Source organism: Enoplosus armatus, chromosome 5, assembly GCF_043641665.1.
Source record: "Enoplosus armatus isolate fEnoArm2 chromosome 5, fEnoArm2.hap1, whole genome shotgun sequence".
Taxonomy (NCBI): Eukaryota; Metazoa; Chordata; class Actinopteri; order Centrarchiformes; family Enoplosidae; genus Enoplosus; species Enoplosus armatus.
In genome coordinates, this window is record NC_092184.1 from 10543900 (window position 1) to 10571724 (window position 27825).

A 27825-nucleotide genomic window follows, 5' to 3' on the forward strand; every position below is an offset into this window, starting at 1 on the left:
CGAAAAGCACAATTTGCGTCAAGTTTTTCAGATTCACCCATTAATCAATCTTGACCGTTGGCAAGCAGAGGAAGAGTGTGAAATGCACCACTTATACATGTCTATAACTTCTAGGCATCTGGTGTGTGGTAACTGAACTTCTACACCAGCGATTTGTCGCTCAGCCTATCAGCACCCTATAGAAGAAATCTTTCAGTAAATAAACACTATAACATGTAAACGTGCGTTTTAGCCTCTTTCAGCTCATTATTTTGGTTTTACGGCACGAAACTTCACTGTTTTGGTTCAATCTCACTTCTCCCACCAGTAGCAGCAGTCAGTTGTTTTTACTGAACTAGCTGGTGAACATAGTGGATCTAGCTGCTGAAGAGCTACATATTTTTCTCAGGAGACCAAAACAGAGCTAAAAAAAAGGCTAAGTCAAGCTATCTCTGTTTTTCCTGGTATCGTGGTGTTAATTGAGTGTGAGCATGTTGCAGTGTGATTTCCACTAATGGTTTTTTTATTATGACATACTGTGTATTTCTATAGATTATCGTCCCACACCTGTACTAATGATATAATCAATTCCCACGAATGTAATCAGAGGCTTTGTTCTCCATCTTAAACTTTCTTCTCATGTTTCTTGAAACCGTAGCCTGTCTTGTTGAATCGAGCTAAAGATTTAGACGCAAAGATAATTTTCACAAAGAAGCCAACGCTGCTGTTTTCTATGCACATCTTCCCAGGAGCACAGATAATTCACTGTGATACTGTAGCTCTCTAATGAGTTGATTCACGCTCCAGTAGGCAGGAAACTTTGAGGGCATTTTGCCATTTTCATATTCCCGGGGAAGATATAAATCTGAAGTCTAGAAGCCAGTCTTCCTGATGATGAATGCAGTCTTTTTCCTCTCACTCTCATCCTCCTGCTCTTGTTTTTCTCCCATCTGCTCAATCGAAGGTGATAAATGTGTGATGGTGAAAGAAGTGGTCGAGATCCAAGAGGAAGAAGAATCAGGGAGAGATCAACAGAAAACAAAAACTCTGCATGCTGGAGACAAAAAGAGAAGACGCTGAGTTTTATGGGAAAATTACATTTTAAATCATAGTTACACAGACAGAATGACACGCAAGAAAGATCTAAACATGAATCAATACACCAATATTTCATCCTTTCTCATTCAGCTCGAGTAGACTTCTCTGTAGAGCCCTTTCATCTTCATAGCCCTCTATCTGGGGTCAATTATGTCTTCCTCTGTCTCGTAGATAAGTTAAGAAATATCTCTGCAGCATGATAACTGATGCACTGATGCACTGTGTGCACCTGATGTGAGTGTGTGCCCATTTCCAGTGGCTTTAAGCCACTGGAAATGGCCATGGTGCTGCTGAACTATGGCATTGTCAACTTCACACAGGGTGCTTTCTAGGTTAGGTCATTTGTTGGGAGAGAATGAGCGCAGGGAGAGAGCTGCTAAATACCACTAAGCTTCATAAAGCACATATTGACTAGCAGGACTCAGACCTCTGAGAGGAAGCACAAGAAATGAAAACAGAAAGGCAGACGGATTGTTAGAATCCCCCCGCAGCAGCACAAATCTGCTACGGGAGAAAAAAGATTGGCCTTGTAACCACAGGAAGCCGGTTTATACCACTGAGCCGCACCAACAGAAAGATGATTTTGTCAGTTTGCTCCAATATCAGACAAATGTCTTACTTATCGTTGAATTCAGGAGCAGCACAGCATGTGTGCTACTCACACAAATGATGAGGTGAGCAAAGCTCTGCTATTTCCTCTGACTGTCTTTCCTACAATCTGCTGAACGCAGCTGTTTACAGCTGATTGGCAGCCAGTACATTTTCTAGTACAATGCTATGTGTGAGATGCAGGCCTTTTTATGTTGACTGTGTTTGACTGAGTGTGTGCTTGAATAGACTCAGAAGAAAGTCTCAGGAAATGACTCGCTATAACCTTTTAAATGATCTGGTTCAGTATATAGCCACAGACGTCCGGTCATTGAATTGTTTTCTAGGGTATGTATTGAATACTGTCACCACACCAGTCGCCACTCTCCACTTGTGTGTATGGTTCTATACAAAAGAACAGATAAGCAAAGCTTTAAACTAAGCATATTCAGCCTTAAGTAAATCAACCTTAATAATCAGCAAATATCTACACAGTGGCTCGATAAACATAGTCAGTAGCAAAGTAATTAACAACTTTGACATAAATGACTTCTATCACTTACTCTTATCAGCAACACTGGAACATATGAAATATTAAGATGGAGTAAATGCAGCATTAGGATAAACTACACAGGTCACTATGTTCTTATTTAAACTACTATATGAAACTGGGAGGAACGGTGTACTAAACATTAATTGCCTTCCAAAACCAGATAATATACCATATCGTTACTAATAGAAAGGTTTGGCACTTACAAATAGCTGCAAGCACACGGACAACAACGACAACAACAAGCAGCTTCTTAAAAGTCCATGTAAACTGTCCCTTCAACTGCAGACACTGAGCAACCAAAAGTCCAACTCACCTTCTCGTTCATGAACCGTCTCACAGAGCTCCCTCAGCGAGCTCAGAGTCCCGGAGATGCTCTGACGGGCCAGTGAATGCTCATATCAGGGAGTCTAGGAGCCTTTTCAACTAACTATTATTGTCTTATCTCGTGTATCTGGTGGTAAAACAATTGTGCACCTTTACTTTATTGCACTTAACAGAAAAGATAAAGGTATGCCTGAATCATGATCCATAAACTTAATGTGTCTTGAGGTGTCAGAAATCTAAACTTCACAGCTGTAAAATCCCCCCAAGAGAAATCACATATTTCATATAAATCATATTTCACTCAATCAGCCGCAGGAATGATAGTCTGTGAAACTTGTAATGAAACTGCTTTCAGCTGTCTGCTTTAAGGCAGTGCTCTAAACCTCCCAAAATGATTTAATTTGTCTGGGTTTCAGTCGAGAGCTTCATGCCACACATGCTGTTTCAGGGAATTGTGTTAGTGTGAAAAAGATCAAATAGCTATTTCTTGAAGACTGGTCTCAACTTAAAGTGTATTCTGCCCACTAACACTTTATTTGTACGTGTCCCAGTGCAGATGTTTAGTATCACGTGATGATCTAAATATACACCTGGCATGAAAACTCCAGTGTTGTGCAAGTTATTTCATTTTATTAAATCAATTATTCATTATATATTATTCATTGAAAAACAAATGACATCACTTTGCTAATTACTCAACAGCAAAAGTAATGAGTTATACAACTCATTACTTTACTTTTGTTACTCAGCAACAGCTCAACCACATCACACACTGCACAAACCCTGTTACGCCTTTAAACACCTCCAAGTCTTCTACACCCACATTTCACACATTCTGAATTCAACACGTGTAGAAATAGACAGTTTATAGCCATTTATAGCTAGTCTGCATTTTGGAGGTATTTACTCTGTCGATGGATATACTTTTAATCTATCTGACAGCAGCCAATCATATTGCAAAATTGAAGGGAAAGGTGCGTCCGGCAGTCAGATAGAAAGTTACTTGAGATTCAACACATAACTTTTAGGACTTTGTTGGTCTTGACTTGAAACTTGACCCAGGGCATCATAGCCAAGACTTAAGACTTGTGACTTGCAAAACAATGACTTTGTCCCACCTCAGTCAAATATCATATACCATTTATAATAAATGAGGGCAGCAACTATTATATTTATAACTATTATTATCAGAATCAGAATCAGAAATACTTTATTGACCCACGGGGGCAAATTATACAGTACCGGTGCTCCCATTCAAGAATAGAAAGTAGCATGAATTTAGAAATAAGAGTATGGACAAAAATAAGATATAAAAAATAAGAAATAAAAAAAAAAAAATATACACATTTACAATACTTAAGTGAAAAAAGTGAAAAAAAAAATATATACAATAACAATGTATATATTGTATGTATATATATATATGTATTGCACTGTATTGATTAAAAGAATAATGAGGTAGTATATGGCAGGTGTTTATTCTGAGTGTCTGACACTCAGAGGGAGGAGTTGAACAGTTCGATGGCCACAGGCAGAACTTATTTCCTGTGGCGCTTATTATAACAATTATTATTATGGAAAATAGTAAAACGTCCGTCTCAGTTTCCCAGGATCCAAGGTGACCCTTTTCAAATTGCTTGTTTAGTCCGATTAACAGGCCAAAACCCAAATATATTCAGTTTACAATGAAACAACACAGAGAAGAGCAGCAAGTCTTCAGATTGGAGAAGCTGAAATCAGAGAATATTTGACAGGTTTTTTTTGGAAAATTACTAAAACGATACTAAACAATTACTAAACAAAATGACTGGTCTAGAGTAAATAGGTGTATCAGTGTCTTCCATCAATAACACAAAAACTTCTCCTTAAACAAGGCAGAGTTTTTGTGCTCGCTGTCAAACAATGTTTTCCCTCTCCTGCAGTGTTTGCGCTCTAAATTACTTTACAAGGTTTTTTGGAGGAACTTTTCTGCCCTAACTCCCTAAAAAAAGAAAACCTCCCTCCATTGATTTCCTGTTACTTTGTGACCAAAATAGTTCAGTGTGCCGAGTCCCTTGTGTGTGCTGAGCTGTTCTAGACAAGCAGGCAGTCGGAGGCAGGCTGTGGGCTGGGAAAGGAGTAGAAGGGAGATGACAGTGCGTGAGTCTGTGAGAGTCTCCCATGACAGTCGGTCCCAGACGAGGAGGCCAAATAAACAACGAGCAGAGCACAGAGCCATGCCTTGAGCCCGGGGAGAGAGAAAATAGAAAGACAGGAGAGAGCTCAGGAATAAGATGACACAGCTAGCAGAGGCTTCCGGAGAGGGTAATGAGTTTGGCCAGCTTCCCGTGATATGCTGCACCACACAGAGAGAGGGATAGAGGCTTCCAGTCGTCACAGTTCGGATAAAAAAACATCCCAATCCTTTCATATTTTGTCTCTAGAAAAGAAGTCCATTGTTTTTCTTTCCTCCATCAGAGAAGCCAAAATCCAATTACATGTGATGGCTATAGATGCTGCAGCAGGGAAACAACCACACTCCTGCTGTTTACTGTCAGTATTGACTTCTGGACCTTATGGTTGTGCCATTTGAGCCTAAGGGTACATAGACCCATCACCCAGTTTGGAGTACGACTGAAGAGAGATGAAGAGGCATTAGTAATATTGACCATATTCACCGATCAATATCCATTTATGCTTCTGTTCTCGGTGCATCTGGGTGAAGTGGCTCCTGCAGTGACCCTTTCTTTCCCCTTTTTCTCTCTTTATTCTTCCCTCTTTCCTTCTTCCCTGCCACTTCCTGCTTCTACTCTTTACTCACCCAATACAGAGGGTCTTTACCAGCTGGGTGGTCCACGCTGTGCCCCTCAGAGCAGCATTGAGGGACTGGAGGACATAGAGGTAGGATCATTATAAACATCCTCTCAGTATATTCACCAGCAGCCAAGGACACGTAGAAATACCCAGTTATTTTTCTCGCCATGTGGCTCCACTGCTTTCACAATATGCTATCTCTAACCCTAACCCTTCTTTCCCTCCCTTTGAGTCTTTCATTTTAAGTGTCTCTCTTTCAACCCTACGTGACCCCTCTTGCAGAGGAAATGTAAGACGCATGTGCTGCTGCTGGTGGTGCACGGGGGAAACATCTTGGACACAGCAGGCGGAGACCCCAGCACAAAGGCTGGCGATGTGGCCACCCTGGCCTCAGTGTTGGAGAAGGTGACGCGGGTGCATTTCCAGGCTGTTGCAGAACACGTGATGATCAAGCTGGTGCCATGTCCGGCTGTGTGTGCTGAAGCCTTCTCCCTGGTGTCCAAGTGAGTGCTGTTGCCAGAACAGGGAGTCTCATTGGCCTCATTTACACTTGTCATTTTAAGTGTCTCACATCTGGATAAAATCCACATGTGGTTTAATACACTTTTGTTTAAATTTAGCAGCTACACCACATACACACTGGTGACAAATTAAAGGAAACACTTGACTTAACATTACATTACATTTGCTTTTATCCAAAGCAACTTTCAATAAGTGCATTTCAACCATGTGGATACAATCCAAAAATTGCAGGAATCATGCAAGTATATCAACTTCATCAAATATTCTGAACTACTTTAAGTACTACATTCAGAAACAATATAAGGAGCCAGGACTGCAAACAGTCGTGATTTTGCTGAGTGGCAGCTGGGCCCCCCTGGTAGTGAGGGAGTAGCAAGCTGATTGGCAGTAGCAGAACTTAGTGGACGGGCTGGGGTGTATGTTTTTTTTCATATCCTGGATGTAGGATGTGCCTGAGCCATTCGCAGCACCGTTGGCAAGTTCCAGTGTCTTGAATCGGTTTTGAGCAGCCAACTGGTAGCCAGTGCAGGGTGGGGAGGAGCGTGTAGGAGGTGGAGTGCGGAGAGAACTTGGGTAGGTTGAAGACCAGCTGAGCTGCTGCTTTCTAGATGAGCTGCAGAGGTCGGATGGCACATGCAGGCAACACCAGTGCTTTTCCTACTATTACATCAGAAAGCAATCCGATCCGCCCACGATGTATAAAATAGCGTTATTGATCGTAGTTTCATTGAACCTGATATTCAGGTGCTACTGTGCTTCTCTTAATTAATAATTAAGATTTTTCTCCTGCTGTTTTTTTATTCCACCGACATTACCATTAGTTTGATAGACAGCCCTAATAACTATATAAAACTTCAATGAACAGACTAAGGAGGAATTTGAAGAATCTGCCCGTTATGAATGCATGCTTGCAAGAATTAGCATAGAGGCAAAATGCCTGTTTGGCTAAGGTGGTGAGGGTTAATCGAGAAAATATATTGACCAAAGACCCCTAGACAGATACTGCAGTGTTAATTAATATGCTGATGACATTTCTCAGCCCCTGCAAGCATGTGGCCATGTGGAATATTTAACTCCTAACCTTTTTAAATGCTGTTGTTTTTAATTGTTAATTCTCCCCTCAAGTCCTGACGTCGGCTCCTTAGTGGACAAAATTAATGGCTAAATGGCATCATACGGTTTTCACTGATCCTGTCGCCTCTGCAAGGAAAGTATGATCTGCTTGTCTAATTAGCTAGTGTTACTTTGTATTCAGGTTTCATTAGTGGTATCAATTTCAGAGTGGAAGTTAATTGTGGATGTCGTGGTGGTACCTCAGTGATGAACAGCAGTCAGTAGATGAGTCCTCCCCCATGATACATTATACAGTATTGTCTCCATTTTAAAAGTCTTATTCTGTCAGTCATCTCTGTAAAGTAACGAAGGCTTGACTGGAAGATACTTTTAGATACAGGAGGTAAAAACATGTCCACGTTCATGTATTTGCTCTTTTTTTTTTTTTTTTGTCTCATCTGCTGCCTGTGCAGAGAGCTGCTTTAGCATAACTAATGATTTCATTTCACATAATGTGACATGTCCCAGTGGTCACCAGTTTTATCTTTGACAGCGTCACTTAGTTTTTGCTGCTCTCCAATTATATGTTGAGGATGTTTTTGTCTGAATTGTCACTAATCACCGTGGCGGAGAGAATGTGCGTGGCAGTCAAGTTGAGGCTTCTGTCTGGTTTTGTGATTGACGTTAGCAGGAGTGACTGGAAGCAAGACGAGTGTAAAGAGATTTGAGTGCTGTAGCTGCTCGGCAGCTTGACGTCCACTTAGCTTTCACCACATACGGAGATAAAATATTAAAAACAACTTCTCATGGGTGTTGAGCAGAACTGAGACTTAGTTCTGCATCTCGATTGCCTGCTCTTGAATGCATGTGGACACACACACACACACACACACACACGAACACATGCACAATTTACATTCAGGAATGCATGAAATTTTGCTTGAAGAAACCATTTCATATTACAACAAATCACAAAGGACCAAAACTGTCTTATTGGGAAATAAATAAATGAATGAATGAACGATTAAATAGAAATGGGCATAATGAGAGCAGGTTTGGCAATGTGTAATAAATTGTTTCCACATAATTTCTTTGGTCTTTAATTATTATGTTACGACTTATTTTCCTACAGGAGGTTTTTATTTGTCCTCCTCCTTATTAGTAGACTGAATTTTTTTTTAGCAGGATTAAATGAAATGTTGGGTGCATTTTAATTAGTTTTTCCCTCGAATCTTTAAATTAAGGTTTGGCTTAATTTAGACCCTCAAAATGCATTTGTAGAATCAAAGTACAATAGCACAATATTTTGATCCCTTTCTATGTTCAAAAGCAGCCAATCTAGTCAGTAAACAGGCCGAACTTGATTGATATGGGCCGATCAAATCAATTGGCTCGACTCCCCAGTAAATGGCATGTAGAGGGAAAAATAAATGTATGTGTGAAAAGAATTAAGAAGAAGAATTAAATCTGCTGAAGGAAAGCAAATTGAGTTGCGTTGATAATCAAAATAAAAAACTATAGTGCAACTTATGTTGTCCCAGTCAGCTGATGCCCTAATAGGACACACTGGAGGATGATCATGTGTGTCAAGAAGCGTCCTCTTTATGTGCCTTTGGTGTTGTTGACTTGTTCTTTGAGAGCCCCCCTCAAAGAGCAGTGTCGTACAAGACTATACTGTAAAACCATTTGCTATAAATGGTACATTCCTTTCATAAGACTGAAAAGTATTTGTGTCTCTCCTTTTGTTTATTCATATATCTTTCAATTAATTTTTTTCATTCTTTTATAAATGCAGTATGAATCCCTTTTTTACAGGCCTTAAAAATGTAACATTTCTGTTGAAGACCGACTGGATTTTTTAGGCCGATACTGATGATGATATTTAGGTGTTCGGATAACGATGCACCCAATAGTCATTATTTATTTTGAACATAAACACATAGCATAAACAACATGATGCGGATCCCTTCGATTTCTTTTTTTTTCAAGAATTATGATCAACATACACACTAAGCGGAACATTTTACTGTGTAAAAATCAACTTGTTAGTGCTTCTGAATTGCCTCAAACCTAGTTTGGTATTTCTGTACTGCTATTTCCCCGCAGTAAGCAGATATCCTCCAATATCGGTCTTTCTATACTAGGTGACATCTAGTACGGAGAACCAAAGTTGGATTAAAATTCAGCCTGTTTAAAATCTCGTGTAAACAATGAGAGTGAATATGAGTTTTGACTCTCCAGTTAGACAAAGCTTACTTATCCCCAGATGGCTTAAGGTCCTCAACATACTCTCACAATATGTGCACTCAGTAGGCATTCATACACGCCCACACAGCAACAAGCACAACACTTATTCAACAACACTTTTGTCGGTTAACAGTGTTTGCTCTAATGACAGTGTTGGACTTGTGGGTGTGCGGAGCCTCATTTATTTGCGTGCCAACATAAACATAGGCAGAGAGGAATAGGCAGCCCCGCGGGAAGGGGCTGCTGCTGTGTGGGTAATTTACTCTCATTCTGGGTAACAGCTTGGCTGAAAATCGCACCACGGAGTGGAGGTGGCAAAATCTCTTAGCGCCTCGAAGACAAACTTTCACATAAACACTCCACTTTTGATTCTGTGCTTTTCCTTGTGTACTGTAGGATGTCCCAATAGGGAATGAACATGTTCCTTTTGTTGTTCTTGTTGTTCCTGTGTGTGGAGGGCCTGCTGTGCTCTGTGGTGCTCTGAGCGCTTATTATTAGCTGTGGCTGCTAATGAACGTACCTGGGAGTGCTGGCTAGGAGCTCGGTGTCAAGACAACACACATGCGTAATCCATAAACACACTCGCACAAATACATCCCACACAAGAAAAAGAGCACTGAATGTGCATTATTGCACCATAGCAGGTCCAATTAACAGCAACAGTGAAAGGGCTCCCAAATTGATTTTCTCTCGCAGCCACCACACCGCCTCTGTCACAGTGTGAAGAGAAAGAAACATTTATATTAAAAACTTCATCTGAGCAGCAGGAGAGAAACATAAAATGGATTCCTATCTCAGTAGATTCGGCGTCATTGTACAGGGTCAGTTTTCTATCAGGGAAAGCAGCAGAGGAGGAGGAGGAGGAAGGCCGCTTGTCTGTGTGCACAGAGAGTGACCTCAGTTCAGGGAGATAGAGACTCATTATTCTGGCCATCGGTGGCTGTGGACGTGCTACTACTGTTTCTGGGCCCTCTCCCTAATTAAGAAGACTCTGCAGAGGCCCACTGCTGTTCATGTTAATTGTGCAAATGCTAAGCCAGCCATTAAGAAACGGGGAGAGCAATTAAGCAGGAATCTGACAGACTTCAGAGTTTTCAGTTTGGCATTATGTAATGGCGAGAGGGAAGAGGGTGGCGGGGCAGCATAATAGAGTCTATCTCAAGGTTATGCTGCGTGAGATGAGGCTGATTTGAGGTTTAATCGGCTCACTCTGCCTTATCTTCTCCCCCTGTTGTTAACGGATCTCTTCATAATCACATTACCATGACACCTTGAGGAAGACTTCTGTACATCTCTCAGTATAGACTAGTATCGTAATTACCCTGCCTTTAGGCGTCGTTGAGTGAGTCTCTGACAGTTTTTCTAGGAAAATGAACATGGTAATCACAGGCAAAGCGATAAACTGTAAAACTCTCAAAGATGAAGGATAACCTTATAGCCCATCTAAAGCCAACTGTTGCTCATAACAAAGCAGCAAATGAGGCTTTTTGAGGCTTTTGGATTATGTAAGTGAGTCTTCAAAGACTTGCACTTCAGTGACACCTCAATATGACCTCAGTCAATATCGCTTGCTTTTTACTAATGAGAGCAGAGAGATGTGAACAGGGTAAATGCCGCCACTCGTGAGCGAATGACTCACATCTTGAAATAACAGGGGCAGACGAGCGGCACGCTCCTCTGCCATTCAGGGCTCGGTTGATGTGTCTCTTTTGAGGAGCAAGATTTGACATTTTGGATGAGCGTGTGCTCTGAAATAAGGATTTAAATCTGCAGTCATATACTATAAAATCCAGACTATTCTGACAGCAAAGATACCACTTTCCAGTTTTTTGCTCTGTCAAAACTGCTTGCCTGGTATCACAGCCACTACTGTATTGATCACCAGCATTTCAGAGGAAATGATTTAGGATTATTAAGATTAATGATAGCCATCAAATGCAGATGGGTTTTGGATGGCTTGGCAGAGCAGCCTTTTCCATGTTTGGATAGACAAAGATGTTAATGATCGCCTCAAATTAATTAGAACTATTGATTGTGGATAGAGAATAACCTGCAGCCCTCGAGGACGTTACACCTTCAGACTGCCTCAGCAAATAAACCAGAGAACAGTTCACCTCATGCACCCATGCAGACAAACAACTAATTTATGTGCACTCTTTTGAATGTAAAACAGTGGCTGCTCGTGGTAATGATACTAACAAGTGCTTGCATAAACAAGTAATTATGCAGCACAAATAATGAGTGTCTCACCTGACATTTGTTAAGCAGCGCAGCAGGTGTTAAACCTCTGTTCCCGCCCTCTGACTTGTGAACCCTGTTCAGAGGTAGAGCTGTGTCTGCAATATTAATCGGAGCTTCTTCTCTTTTTTTTTGATCTCAGTAAGTGTGTGTGAGCAGCAGTTGACTAATAAGATCAAGGCCAGGTGACTACAAAGTTGGGACCAAACTCAGTGGCACTCAGCTGGGAAGTTTTGAGTTCCAAAACCCAATAAACAGGCACCTCATAAACAAATCATTGAGGTTTAAATTATGAGGTGACCTGATGGTATTTTGTCACGCAGCACAACTTCCTCCTAGGGCAATATGTTGCCGTCTCTGTGCTTGAATTGCCTGAGCTGAATATTTCACACAGCAGCTTCTCTAGAAGCAGTGCCACTCTTGTTATGCAAATAACTGTGTGCTGTACTGAATATGTTACAAAGGTTTCCCTTTTTTTCTGTTTTCTTACAAATCTGCATGGATGCGGCTCAAAGCGTTGAATGTGTCTCAAAAAGCCGCCCTCGAGAGCCGTGGTTATACACCACAGAGTTGACACTGTAGAGGCAAACAGCATTTCAAGAGGCTTTAGGTGATCTCTGTTCAGTTTTCTACTGACAGCTACACATCAAACATCCTGGGGTGTGACTCCCCTCATTGCTGCTCATTAATAGCAACTCATCCAGAGAGAGACTGCCATGAGTGAAGCTACAGGAGAAAGTACCCCAACAATGAATATGCTTTATAGAGCTCATAGAACAGGTAAGATGTTCATTGAGCTCTGCTGTAAAAACATTAGGATCATAAGAAAACCGTATTATAATACAGTATGAGCAAGAGCAAATTGACTGAGTGCAGCATCTTGCTGTGGCAAAGTGGCAATTTTCAAAAATCATATTTACTGCTTTCTCTAAGTTATGTTCCCTCCCACATTTACATGGTCATTAAATTGTAACAATTATAATGTGATTAAGGTAATAAAATAAAGGCTGAGCCCATGTAAACAATATTATCTTTCTACGTCAATTTTTGTAATTGAAGAAGGCATAATCACTGTAACGTGGAGTTCTTTGACTATGATTGATGTTTGTACAACATCAATCAATTACATTTGTTTTTATCTGTGGTCAAGTTGCACATTTTCACCATTACCATACTTTTATTCATTTGAAATGGCTGTGTGCGTCTAAATAGGAAGAGGAGTGGAAGAACACATAGTGTAATATTAATGGTAATTGTAAAGGTAACAGACATTTTCCTAATTGTTCTACTTTATCATATACACATGCAGGAGTTGAGCTAAACTAAGCTCACGATTCCTCCAGACAACATAGTATAGACAAGAAAAGAAAAGAGGTTTTCTGCCTCGGGTTGCTTCTGCTTCCTACTTATAATCCTCCACTATCCCTCGAAGGGGTGATTCTGCAGGCTTTGTTTTTTTGACACCTCGCGGTACATGGCAGCTCCGGATGGTGAGATGACCATTTTTTCGTCTTGCACACCTTTTTTTTCTCTCCTGCACCTGCTTTATATTTTGGTGACTTGTTGTGAACTTCACTTTGCCCAATCGGGATAAGAGTCGCAGCAGGGGGGCGTGTCAGCAGCAATCAAGGGCACAGTGCAACTTCGGTGTCAAGTATTGCTGGTGTTTTTGCTTTCAGCGCCCACCTGCTCAGAGCAGGTCAAAGCTGCAAACGACAGTCGTGTGGCTTTTACATGCAAAACACATATAAACAGATCTTGTTCAAAGGTTTACCAGACCATTTTGTGTGTGATAAGTTTGCCAGTTTGATTTTCACATATTGACTTAAATGCTGACTTAAACATTTATCAGTCTATTTACTCTGGTGGCTGATGTAAATACTCCAACACAGATCTGTCACTGTTTGCTGTGATGTTGGCAGTGGGGATTGTGGAGGTGGCTTAATCCACTGTAGATGTCATAGAGTGACTGGAGAACACTGTGTTGCTGGGAGCACAACAATCACATCTATTGTCTCTTTTCTTTCCAACAGGTTTCCAAAAAAGCCTGCTGCATGGCATTTTGTAATTGCAGAAATTGGCTGCTATAAACATGTGGAAGTGCGGAGTCATGGCTATAATTGGAAAAAAGTGACGATGATGGAGCTCTCTCAAATTTTCAAAGTTTTATTTGGATAATTAAAAGTGTTCTGGACCTGAAAATATGAATATAATGAGAGATTTACACAATCATGCAGTCAGTGTAAGCAATCAAGTAAAGGGCTCAATCTGACTAATATACAACGGGACATTCACTGTCAGTGAAGGAACATGATGTTGTTCTCGGCCCAATTGTTACCAGACTGGGAGAAACATTTTCTTGCATAGATGGTACGGAGACTGGGGTATCGTAACCATGGCAACACAATGTTTGGCTCTAATTCATAAATTAAGTCCAGGCCAGTCCAATTAACAGCACGACAAGAACATCTCCCCTGTTTTGGGAAATGCAGTTATTTGCTTACTTAGATTAGATTAGAAGATTCATATTAATTTAACCTCTGTGTGTTCAGTCGAGAGAGTGGTCCAGAATGTGTTCAGTTTTAATTCCATTCAACTTTATTGTCATCATACTTGCATCATACGCAACTTGCTAAAAATAGTAAAAAAAAAAAAAGTATACAAAAGTAACTTTAGGAAATACATGAAAAATAATTTAAGAGGCAGGTTAATTCAAGTGAACACTGCTGTATACACTTTAAACATGTTGTGCAGACAGTAGTGATAGTGCAGTCCTGAGCTTACAGTAGGACAAAGACTGATAGCAAGAGAATTATTAGCAATTAGACTCCGTCAAAAGATAAAACATACACCTTCAAACAACTCCCCAACAATTTTATTTCCATGCTGTATCTTGTTGGCTAGCATGCCTCCAAGAATCTCCTGGGGTTTGTTCAGTGTTGGAAGTGCAAAGTGTGCAGAGGCAGTGGCCGTATTCAGAATTGCCTACTACATACTTCTGACAAATGCAGTGCATACTACATATGTACTACATAGTGCACACTGCTTTTCATAGTGGTATGCAGTATGAAACTGCTCAAAACGATTTATTTTGAAGTATGCCCCGGCCAGGCTTAGCCGGTTTCCGTTGTGGTAGTGCCCCTGCCTTACAAACGTCAGAACAAACTCTCAAATTAAGCCTCGTAGATCTAATATGAGTGAAGACTCTGTAACAGGGTTGTTTATTTCTCGCCTCAAATTTGTTCAGAAACAGATTTGGTGGACTGCTGAGGTGAAATTTTACATAATGTTAATGACAAACCAACACCAGTGCTTTGCATTGTGGGACACAGTATGCGACGTAGACTGCTTTGATGCATACTGGAGATTTTTTCCAAATCAGTACAACATCCGGGTGTTTTTGACATACTGCATATTTTGCTTTTGTTTGCATACTACATGCTACATTTTGGCCAAATCAGTACGTGCTGCTCGTATAGCAGACGGTTTCAAATACAGCCAGGAACTTGGGCTACCTCTGTGCCATAGAGCTTCATTGTTCTCCAAAAACTGTTAAAAACACATCAGTGAGCCACATTGTTGCACTGGCATCTTCCTTCTTTACATTGAACGTGGGCACTGTAGTTTATTTTGACTCAGTCCCACATACACCATCCTGCTGCCAGAAATGATTAGTAGCACGTATTGTTCCACAGCTAAAAGTTGTGTAAATAATCGTCTTTTTTTATCAACTATATGTATATTTACATCTTCTGTTTGTGTCCTTTTTCCTTCCAAATTCGAGGGTCTAGACGTAGAGGGAGTTTTGTGTTATACAGATTGTGAAGCTATTTGTGGCATTTGTGATTTGAGGCTATATAAATAAAACTGACATTACTTCGCAGCGAAGAGACAGGGGGCTGAGTGCCAGTGACAGTTCATGGGAGTTTGAGACAGATTTCAAATTGTTGGGTTCGCTCTTGTTGACTGTAAGAAAAATATGGAGCAGTTTTGAAGTTGTTGGGTGCCAGAGCCAGGCCACTCCTCTCCTCTTCTTGCTTTCAGTTTTGGTGTGAAGTCAAGCTAAACATTTCTCACATGTATTCCTGTATTGAATAAACTGAACAGAGATGAAATTATTATTGATCTTGTAATCTAATGTTGCATTACGTAAAATGTTCTGTCAGAGCTACATGAAAACTGTCAGCCCTTGTACATGCAAAGAGGTTGTGCCCTTCTGTGTAGCGAGGTGTCCGTGGTTGCTGACATATTTCAGCCTTGGTGTGGCATCCTTGCTTCTTCCTGTAATCAGAGCATCTGATGGATGATGACAGGGTTGGCCCTGCTGCTCAAGGAAGGAGTGCAGGGCAACGCCATCTTTTACTGTTACCCCACGCTGTCACATGAAGTGTCTCGCTTGATCCGAGTCTGCACTGTCATCGAAAACACACACATCCATTCATGTCTACACAGCAGTAAAGACACAAAGACTCTGCTCTCATTGCTCTTACCTGCAGGTTTGCTTGTGTTTTGTTCGTTGAGATAACAGTCTTCTCCGTATCTTGCTTGTGTACACACACTGTCAAACACACACATACACACACCGTAGCATTGTGGGAAAGCCTTGCCTCAAATCAGATAGAGTGCATCATGAACAGATGGGATGAGACATAAATAAATGTAGGAAAGTCAAGGGGAAGCATATCACAAAAGGATCACCTGAAAGATCTTAGATTTTAGACATCATGAACTTAAATTAATATACATAACCTTCATTTCTTTTGACATCAGAAACTGATGCAAAGTTGTAAGAAAACACTCCTAAAGGGCTTTGCAAAGACATAAAATGATTATGCAACCTGTTCTTCCTTCTTCTCCCTCCATCCCTCTTTCCTTGTTTCTTCCTTTTCCAGTCTGAACCCGTACAGCTATGACGAGAGCTGTGTGTCCAGCAGCGTGGACCACCTGCCCCTGGCTGCCCTCCCCCTCCTCGCTATTGTCTCACCTCGCTACCAGGACGCCGTGGCAACCGTGATCGCCCGAGCCAACCAGGTCTACCACAGCTTCCTGCAGTCGGAGGACGGGCAGGGATTCACGGGTCAGGTCTGTCTCGCCTTCGTCTGGTTGAAGAGGAGAACTCCTTCACTCTAGTCTCTCATCACTGAATAATGGGCTGTAGGCACTTTAATAGAAGTCAATGATTGTCAAAGGAAATAAAGATTGCTTTTGGAGTGGAATGTGTAATCTGTGGGAGCTCGGGCCCTCAGATCTCTATTGTTTAAGCGGACACATTTCACTCTCTTGTACATAACTACTAGGCTCTTACAAGGTAACAAGCTTGTGAGGTAACGATCAGTGAGAAGACTGTTTACAGTTGAGTTGAATTTAACAGCTTATGGATCTGAAACACAACTTCTCATTTTAACTATTATAAATGTAATTAAAAAGTCAGGTCAACAAGTGTAATGGCAGTGTCAAATAATTATTTTTCTTTACTGTTTACTTACTGTTTTTTATTTGCTGCTGTAGTTCAGCTGCTGTAGTTCAGCTGCTGTAGCATTTGCTTGAAATAAAAAGCCTCAGATTTTCAGGCCTCCAGGGCACAGAATCACTACTCAGTACAATCCTGATTAGCCAATCAACAACAGACATTACATACAGTCAAGAGGTACAAGTTAACAACCCCACAGGTGATTATGATAAAGGCAATTACGTGCAGTTATGTGTGATTCTTGATTGGCTCTTGCTATTGTGGATAGATTGGGTGTGATAGGTTGATGCTTTCTGTGCTGTTGATACGTTTGTAAGTCCTCCCCTTCCCACTTTATTTCTACAACTTGTTTTGCTTGTTAAGATGATTGAATTCAATCCGTGTCTTCTCATTGCTCTGCAGTGTTTTCTCTACAAATTGGTCCGTGTATTTGCCTTTGTTATAATCCGTCGTTGGGTTTTTCATTGCAACACGTTTTAAAATTTTGATTTTTAATTGGTGATGCAGTCATGGTCATATGGATCGACAAAGGGAACACCGCTTACCTTAAAAAACAGGAGAAATTAAGGATGCTCAAAAAAGCATTCATACTAATGATGAATTCACCCAATGTCGGCACAATGACCTAACGTTATTCGGACTTTTGAGTGTTCATACATTATTCCAATGATAATAATCCCATTTCAGTTAGCTGAAATTAGTGTTAATATTGGATTTTATTTAGATTTCACTGCCAGCGATGGTGGCTTTGCAGCCATTTTATCATTAAATGGCAAATATAATACAGTAGCTGTCAGAAATTCCCATCTGACTCAGAATAACAACTCAGAGGCCTACGTGAACAGGGGATTCCCACTTGGCTCCTCGTAATTACCGTCTGAATGATATGTTGTGAACGCAGCATTTAAAAAAAACCCACTTGATTTGTGAGTGTGCTGTTGATGTGCGTTATTGTCCCGCAATGCAATGCACGTGGGGAATGGAGGAGCTGCTCACAGCTGCAAAACATTGAAATGAATTGTGAACGATGGTGAAACAGCTCCAGAAAGATACTGTATAGGAAAAGTGTTAAACCTCCAGAAACACATTTTGCTTTCTCTTTGTGAAGTTTATTAGCAGTAGAGGTCTAAGTTCATAGACTGATTGATGTCCATTTGCACAGATATTGCATCCTTACCTGTTAGTAGAAAATGGTAAAATACACTGATTCCTTGTTTACTATCTTTCAAAAATATTTACGATAAAAGTTAGTATATGGACATACTGTATCCTATTTTTATATAGTATAGAATTGGGACACAGTGAGTGTAGTGCCTTTCTGGCCCACTGAAATATGTTGTTTTCTCATTTTTTAATTCCATTCATGCATCTCTTCAATTGCCCATCTTTTAAGGCTTTCACTGACTGAGTGCATCATATACGGAGGCCGTCTAAATGATGTATTTTCCGAGCAGGTATGCCTGATGGGCGACTGTGTGGGTGGTGTACTGTGCTTTGATGCTTTGTGCTTCAGCAACCACCAGAGGCCTGGTAGCCCCAACAACAGCAGCAGGAACAACAGCACAGAGAGCCTGAAGGTAGGAGCCCACTGTTACACTAATAACGTGATGATGATGATGACGATGATGACACACAGACCTGTACAGGGTTCGGGACACTCTGAACAGCTATTGAAAGAACATTTTTACTGGTGATACATGATGAAGCGATCACTGCAGATAATCAAGATTGCATACCCTGTCTTCATCAGTGGAGTTAATTATTACAAGCGTGCACATGTACACCAGTGGCAATGTCCTTGGTACGACTCCCTGTCCTCTGTAGTAAACAAACAGAGACTCTCATGTGCAAAATTCACCTCAGCTATGTCTATTTTATAGCACAACACCTCTATCAAGACACGGCTTTTTTAGAAATGTCACTGTACACCAGAGGCAATGTCCTTGGCCCTGTGTTTTTCTAAAAGTCTCATACATAAATGCTGTAAATAAAACCAAGTCATGATTGTTTTCAAAAGTTGATTTTTCTCATTTTCTGAGCACTATTTTAAGGGCTTCCTGTGGTGAGCATGTAACATATTCATCATAATAACTGAAGCAGCTTGTCATTTGATGTCCTTTTCCCCCTGCTAAGTTTGTCCTCCCCACATTTAACTGTTCACCTGGGAAATCGCATCAACTCCCATCTGATTACGTGTAATTTCCTGGTGCACCTGCTGCTGTGAGTGTATGAGGCTTCACAGTAGGTTGCATGTTCTCCTCCTTCCTCTCAGGATAACTCGGGCCTGCTCGGGGACTCCAGCCCGGGTCTGAGCTCTAGCAAGAGGCTGAGTAAGAGCAACATCGATATCTCCGCCCCCAATGAAGGGCACGGCCAGGGGGGGCCGCCGCTCAGCCGCAAGCAGAGCGACTCGTACGATGGGGACACCTCGTCCACGGGCCAGCACAGCTTTTTCTCCAGGTGGGGCAGAACGCTTGAACATACCCACGCACGGGGGAAATCTAAATTGTTGGATGTGTTAGGGGATTATGTTAAAAAATTTGTAGGATTCACGGTTCATGCTTCATGGTTATGCTGGAATTTTGTATACGATTTTGTATCACTGAGGTGAGGTGCTAAACAAGACATTCCTCTCTGTTTTTTTAAATAAATGAAATTGATTTTCTAGAAAATGTTTTAGATCAACAAATATATCAATATAATGGTATAAAATTACTTAACTTACTTAACTGACTGCCCTAATAGAGGATTTTAACCACATCGTGACAGTAGGCCCCGGCCCTGAAACAACATCTAATACTTGGAATTTGGAAAACTTGGTAACTTTTTTCCATCCTAGTGGTTTTATACTGGAAATAGGAGAACAAAACTAAGGAAAATATAAATCAAAAGGATTTGTAAAGGCATTGAGATACAAAAGTGTAGGACTTCAGTACAAAACCAATTTTTCATTGTTTCATGCACATACCCGTACATACATTTACAAATACATTCATGCATAAACTGTACATCCACACACAGAGACTCACAAAGGGAAAAGCCTGTAATCTCAATCAGTGTCTTGTGCAGTAGCCACAAGACACTAAATCTTGTGGTTAATCTAAAAATATAAACATGATTAGATGATTTAATATTTAGTCATTTTGATATATAACAAAATGTTGTTCACACAAACACCCACAACTTGGCAAAAGGCCACATCAGACGTAAAGAGACGTATTAGAAATTCTTTCATCTGTTTCTGTCAAACGGCATTTGTCGATCACTGATGAGTGTGTTAAGGGTTCATATGATGACCCAGATGTTGCACGCCGCGCCTCATCCATGTTTTCCTGGAATGTGTCACCCTGTCTCGGCCCTGCTCTTTATCAATATTTGCAGCTTGACTGCCCCGCCTGCCTACCTGCCTCTGCTGAGCTATAAATAGCCTGTGTGCGCCTGTGCCAGCCAGTTTGTGTGAGAGACCAAGTGCTGCGGGGGAATTTAGCCGGGTCGGGTGGCTGAAGGGGCTACGACTGCCATGTCGACTCACTTCAAGCAACCAGTGTTCCCATTCCAAATCACATGCTCCACTAGGCTTACACCATGAGAGTAACAGTCACTGAAGAGAGGATCCCATCAATTCTCAGTTATGTGTTCATGGCGGTGCACTTCTCACCTTTCACTTCTTGTTACACTCCTGATTAAGTCCGAGCCTCGCTGTGTGGAGGGTAACCTCTGCTCCTGGATGTGCTCTTTACCCCATGCACCTCCCAGTGGATATTCCCAGTAACCAGGAGGGCTTATTATAGACAATATTCCTCCTATCAGAAAGGCCTCTCACATGAATATCTGCCAATAGTTCACTCCATTTCAGATGTTTCCACGTGCACCTTGCTGTGCTTTGGCCCTGACTGGGAATTGCCTGTGAGACCATGTGCAAATGGTCGTAGCACTGCTATTATGAAAACCCAGGAGAGTGCACTCAATGCAGAAAGCAGGGGGGCAGATTTATTTTTATTTTTTTTACCATTTCTTTTTCTTCACTTTGCCTCATTTTTTCCCAATCTATCTTTGTTTTGGCTGATTTCACTGATGTTTAAACAGATAATAATAAACAATCAATGTCCAACCTAAAGGGACATGACTGACAGCATTTAGACAGCTATTTAGTCTAAAGTGCCCAGAGAAAGGATTATGTGCAGTTAGAGCTACTGAAAGGCTTAGCGCATGCCTAATGCCCATAAAGAAATCTATTTGTAATGCTTTAGTTTAATAGGCAGGCATCCGTGTCTGATCTATTTGCTGCTACAGTAAAAAGCGTGGCAGTTTGAGACACGTCATATGTTTATTGCTCATTATCTCTCATAGAAACATGGCAAACATTCACCCAATAACAGTTAGCCAAAGCAATATTTGTCACATTTATTTAACATATTGGTAACAATGTGCAGTTAAATGACAGCTACATGCTGTAGCTGCAAAAAGAGAAATTCAGCCCATCCAGGCAGCAAAAATAACACTTCACTTTCTACACCAAGTTTTATGTGCCGGTGAATGAAAAGTACACTTGCTCAGAGCGTGGATTTCTGTTGAATTATATTTAACTTGTCAACATGGGACATGAGTATGGGAAATAAGTAATGCCCCAATGGTTCACTGTCTCTTTAGCCTCACTACATGTAGTACTTTCTTGGAGTTTGGAGGAAATTACTAACTATGAGAATATTTTGCAGCAGTTATTCATTTTGGCAGACAAACATATAGGCCGACAGTTTCTTGATGACTTCGTAGGAAGAAGTGAAGGAGTGGACACATTACGAGAGAGAAGACAAAAACCAAAATGGAAGCGGAGGGCAATCAAAGCACTATTGATTTGGCTTTTAAAGATGGCTGGAGACTGCTGGCTAATCCTTTCTCCCCTTGCAGGACTTAATGGGGAAATGTTGGCTCGCTAGAGAGCAGAGAGATCTCGTCAGTCTGCAGAGGGTTGTGGAGACAGGCTCGGCTGTTCAAACAGCTGTAAGCGTGATGCAGCCGGTGAAGGCTGAGTGAAGAGCTGCTCAGGCTGAGTCATAAAGGCCCTGGTGCCGACAACGACCCCAGAATGTTAAAACAAGCCAGCCTACGATCGAATCAGGACAAAGCAAAAGCATCGTTGACTCATCTGTGGCAAGACTGAGACATTTGCCTTCCCAGTTTCAGCATGTACAATATTGACATTTAAAAGTCCTGATTACCTCTGCTTTTCTCTCAAAATACAAACAAAACTGCTGAGTGCCATTGTACACCCATCCTGTCGCCTGTAGTTGCAGCCATCCTTTGTTCTCAAATTGAATATACTGTATTATCAATGCTGACTCATGAACATGTTTGGATGGAATTGTTACACCCTAAAATATATTCGCTTCTTACCTGAAGCCACATTTAGTAAACACAGCTTTTAAAAGTGATGAACAAAATCCCCAACGTCCCCAAAAACTTCTCAAAGTATACCTGCAGCATGAGTCTCAGTCATGGGTTACAACCCAATCATCACTATGTTATCGCTGAGTAAACCACTTTCACTAAATCCTCACGTCTGCCTCCAGTCCATTCATTGGTCAGTCGTGGCTCACAGTGGCCATCCTGATAATATGCAGCCAAAGGAAAGCCAGTGAATTAGCATCAGTGAGTATGGGGATAGGGAATGACCACACTTTTGAACTGGTAGGCGACAGACGGTCACGATGGGCTAAGATATAACATGTCTGTTCCCCAGTTTGATGAAGGAGAGTGTGGAGGTGCGCGGCGGCAGTAGCACCAGTCTGGTGTTGAACCCCGGCCGATTCGACTTTGAGGTGTCAGACTGCTTCCTGCTGGGCTGTCCGCTGGGCCTTGTGCTGGCCATGAGACGCACTGTGCTGCCTGCCGTCCAAGGTAACAGTCAGACACATGCACAACATGTCAGAGAATTAAATTCTTCACACACATGCATTAGTCTGTCTTTCTGTTTTGCCTTCATTCAATTGTCTTATTATTAGCTCGTCAGTCAACCGTAAGGCACTTTGAACTGCACTGACCTGTGTGAGAGGTGTCATACCAATCAGTCATTGTCGTGTTTTTACTCATTTTTAAAAGGATCAGATCACTTTAATCACTGATTTTCAGCTGGATTTGAACTCTGGTCTCCATAGGTTGTTGTGTTTCTGAGTTTTCTCTCTCCAATAAATGTAGTTTAGTACAAACATGGTCCTCTGATGGCGAGCACAGCTCAGAATGTGCTTCCACTCATAGAAACAGTGACAAAACACAAATGAGCTGTTATGTGGCAGAGGAATAAAAAGCAATAAACTTATGCTGTTTCGAAATCCCCCTTTTGCCTGTCCATTGTGTTTTCTGACCCTCAGTGAGTCAGCTCCACCCAGCCTGCTCTCAGATCTTCAACCTGTTTTACCCGTCGGACCCTTCAGCCTCCAGACTGGAGCCGCTGCTGCAGCCCCTCTTCCACAAGTTGCCACCATTTGCTGTGCCACGCTACCAGCGCTACCCTCTCGGAGATGGACGCTCAATGCTCATAGGTAGGACGGGTGATTTGACCCTGGAAATCAATTTACCAGTGTGGGGAGACGCAGGAGCAGCTCCTCCTGAATATTTCATTGGTTAATCTATTTTATGGTGTAATTGTAATACCATATTAATAATTTCTTGGATTTTGCATTTCAAAGCTGGCGTGAAACCTTTGAGGAATCCTGTTAGTGGGACTACATTACAGCGGCAGAGAGAATCTATGACTAACTAATGTGAATTTTCACAGGCGCACACGGATGCACACATAAACCTCGATCACATCTGTGTTAGCTTGCCCTGCAGAGGCAGAGCTACATCCTGCCCCCAAAGCCTGAAGTTTGAAGTAATTATACTTCATCTTCTTGTGGTGCAGTACCTTTAGCCTGCCACTCCCCACTGAGGATCAGGCGCAGTATGTGAGATATCAGTCTGCTAGATATGGCACAGTACTGCTGTAATCCCCCTGGAGGGCTGGGTTGTAGAGACCAAGTCCTTAATGAGCCACTGATTTATTTGAAGCATGTTTTAGCCCACTTTTGGGACATAGAGTCTCCCTCTAAACAGCAGTTATGACGCATCGCCTGGTTCCCCTGCCTCTCCACCTACCTCACTGAGAGAAAGTAGGACAAGGACTGATCGCTTGTGCTAACAGCCTGCGAGCATGAACCCAGATCAGAAGACTTCGTGGTTTGGTGCAAGGCTTCATATGACACATTATTTATTTGCCAGTTACTTTTAGTGAGGGAAAAAATGGTGAGGGAAAAAAGGCTTGAAGCAAGTGTGGTTCCTTTTGTTTTTTCTTCTACAATTTGGTGCACAGTCTATTTGAAGTTTTAAACATATATTACCATAAAAATACATAGATGTAGATATACTGTATCATCATCTTGCTGTTTATGTTTGACCCCATTCAGACACGCACCTTGTTATCTAAATGTGGTGGCAATTTTACGTAAAAAATCAAAAGTCTCGATGACAATCTAACTAGGTTGTAGTTTTGTCAGGTCCCTAAAACCAAACATTAATACAAAGACTTCAGCATTATCATATTTAATTGATCATACCAAACAAAACCTGAGGAAAACCATACTGTTCCAAACGTAATGGGATGACACTTAAACCAAATGAAGGTTGTAAAATACCGTCATAGTTTATAAGCAGTTTTGAGTAGCAACAGCTAAATCAGGCTGGTTCCAAATTAGCTCCATAACATTTTACTAACATGGAAAAAATAAAACTATGACATGTCAAAAATTGTATTGGTCACATTTCGCACAAGGGGCTAAATTATCGTACAAACATAAGTAACCTAGTAACACTTCAGTCACATCTGAAAGTTTGAATTGAATGCTGTCATGTTATTTAAGATTTAATGTGTGTTGACACAGTGTTCAGACTTCTTAAAATCACTGTAAAAATACTTAATTATCATCTCATTAATCATCAGAGCAGCTACAGTTTCTACTTCCCCAGATTTCCAACAATTATAATATCAAAACGCTGCAGCATGTCAGCAAATAGGAAGCCCCAGCTTAATGTCTCGCCATTCTACTGTACTTTATGTTTGAGGACCGTTGCACATTATAAAACCAGCTGCAGAATTCTCTAATGAAGAAATTGATTAATACTCTTCTTCCCTGATAACATTGCTTTCCAATTCCAATTGCCAACACTCCCTCTTGTGCACTAGTTGCTAAGTATCGAGCGAGCGTTGTGGCTCTTTCTGTAATATTCTTGTCATCATTGAATAAAGCCGTTACCCAACATTTATGAAAAGTTTATGTTTGAATGCCAAAAAGCCATTTCTTTTATAGACAGAAGTAATGTTACGTATTCCATGTCTGAAAAGAGCTTCTTTAGCTATCTACTAACTATCATTGTACCATTCTTCACGTGTTGGATAAACCAGCTTCCATCAGCCTATTTGTTTCCTGTTTAAACAGGGAATACACGAGTAATACGTGTGTTTCGCTAATATGTGACACATGATAGTAAATAACACAGTGTTTTTAACCGTGTAAACTGGATGCCCAAGCTGTGATTTATTAATTTAATCATGTTCAGCCAGTCACAAAGCGGGATGCTAGTAGTGCTGATAAAGGTGATGGAGTGTAAAAGCAGACACACATCGAAGGCTTGCAGCTATACCGGGTTTTAATTATGGGTCTGCATCCCTGCTCCAGTGAGCGGGCTTGGATGCTGTCAAATTACAGTGTGTGTTAAATTAAAAACCATAGACAGGTGCACACGAGCGGAGGCACACATATAAACACACTCGCTCACACAGACACACAGAAGAAGAAACCGCGGCACACATCACCCATTTCCTGCTCTGTAATATGGTAATTAGTTGTTATGAAGGCATGGAGAGCCAATCAAATCAGGCTCCTATGGGTATGACTTTGACATCAACACCCGTCAACAGTGGAGCTTTTATTATGATGAATGCTGCTAATATAGAGAGAATGAGCCCTCTTCCTATTGATTTCCAGCTATGCTCCAATGGGAAATATGATCATCCAAGACAGCAAATGCACATGGAATTATAGTCATTTTTATCAGTATTGATTACATGGCTAACAGTGCTTTGATGTAAAGACACTGGCATATTTTTTTTTGCTCGCCTAATGGGATGCTAGTGTGTGTGTGGAGGCTGCAAGCGTGGCGAGGACTGGTGGGGAGGGTGCTGAGCTTTTTGTTACAAAGACGTTTCAAGGCCACAGTGCAATCATCCCCCCTCACCTTATGGTGAGGGGGGACGATTGCACTGGGCAGGGATTGTCTCCCCTGCCTCGTGCTTAAATCATAATCTTTCTGTTTCCATACTGATCATTTAATGGGACTTAAAACGTAGCCCCATCTTTCCTGCTAGCCCTTGCAGTTTTTTGATGCTCCTCTCTCTGTGCTTCTTCCCAAGCACACATTCTTTGAAATTATATATATTTGTATGTGTGTGTGTGTGTGTGTATGTGTGTGTGTTTCAGAAAATGCGTCAGTGGCCCTTTCTTTTTTCTCTCTCTCTCTGTCTCTCTCTTTCTGTCTGTCAGAATAATCTCTCCCTCCCTCTCTGCCTCTCTCTGCTTATTGTGCTGTGAAAGAAAGACAGATCTGTGCTAACGTTCCAGAGACTGAAAGAGAATAAGGCTCCTCTGAGAGGTGTGGGGCAGGCCTCAGATAACAGATTGTAGTGTGTGTGTGTGTGTGTGTGTGTGTGTGTTAAGGGACATACATTGTGAGAATGCATTCTCTTCAATTTCTCAGAAACCTCAGAGAAGGTATGATTGCTGAAATCACTGCAAACAGTGTACAGTATATACAATGGCCCTGTCTTCAGTTATAAACACTATTTTAACTGAATAATATGTATGTATGGTTTTGTGTACTCTGACTCACTGGATGTAGGCTGCTGGGATAAGTCTGGCAACTGTTCCATTCGGCATTCTCTTCCCCTTCCACTCTCTGCGTGTTACTGGTTTTGAACTCCCCGTCGCTACGTGAAACAACAACATCAACAACCTTCGAGCTCGCAGCCTACACACTGAAAATGTTTCATTTGATTTGGATTGTTGGTGGTTTTAACGGGTCCGGTGAGCTAAATATAGGTAGGCTTCACCTCTGGGACACAGATGATCAAGTTATGTTCGTCTTTTTTAACAGTAAAAGTTGTGAAATCATTATATCATTTATATAGCGTTTTCTTTAGTGGGGATTTAACCATTTAATGCCAGGGCTCACCTCCGCACATGCAAATGTTCCACCAAAACAAGTTCCCCCCAGACACTATTTTGCAATGGCACTGTCGCTGCATCCTGGGCTTAGCGCCGCCCAAGATGATTGTGATTGGTTTAAAGAAAAACAAACAAGCCAGAGTGTTTTCTTTTCCCTATCCCAGAATCATAATGGGTTGAGCCACACCTGTGTGGAGATAGGTCTGGCTTTGCGAGACTAGGTTTTGTGTGACATTCAGTTGTCATCATAACGGACCAAACAGGTGGAGAGAGAGAGGGACATTTCATCTGTATTCTCTCACTGTCAGTTTCCAACCCAATCATTTCTGAAAACCTGCCCTGTCTTGTAAAAATCAGATATTTCACAACCCCAAAACCACTGCACCTCAGCCTGGGAAGTCCATCACTTTTCCAATGCCCAAGGTGGTTTCCATCAGGCTGTAGCTAATGATTTTTCCACCATGGGGTTTTGCTTACACTCTCTTACTAACTAAAGAAAGCAACAATTAAAAAACTAACAAACAAATTAAAAATGATTTTCATACTCAATTAATCTGAAGATTTGTTTTGTCTCTAAAACATCAGAAAATAGGTAAAATTGCCCAACACAATTTCCTATAGTCCAAGTGATGTTCTTCCAACCAACAGTCCAAAACCCAAAGATATTCACTTTACAATTATAAGACAGGAGAAAGCAGCAAATT

General features: G+C 41.3%; 1 protein-coding gene across 1 annotated transcript in view; it reads left to right on the forward strand.

Annotated features, from left to right (window-relative positions):
• pitpnm3 (PITPNM family member 3) overlaps nt 1-27825 on the forward strand; it is a 78917-nt gene that overhangs the window by 37030 nt on the left and 14062 nt on the right. Inside the window, exons 4-10 of the mRNA XM_070905989.1 lie at nt 5352-5422; nt 5618-5838; nt 16288-16477; nt 18320-18442; nt 19138-19325; nt 22606-22763; nt 23234-23404. Coding sequence (XP_070762090.1) covers nt 5352-5422; nt 5618-5838; nt 16288-16477; nt 18320-18442; nt 19138-19325; nt 22606-22763; nt 23234-23404 — 1122 coding nt within the window. The remainder of the gene's footprint in view (nt 1-5351; nt 5423-5617; nt 5839-16287; nt 16478-18319; nt 18443-19137; nt 19326-22605; nt 22764-23233; nt 23405-27825) is intronic.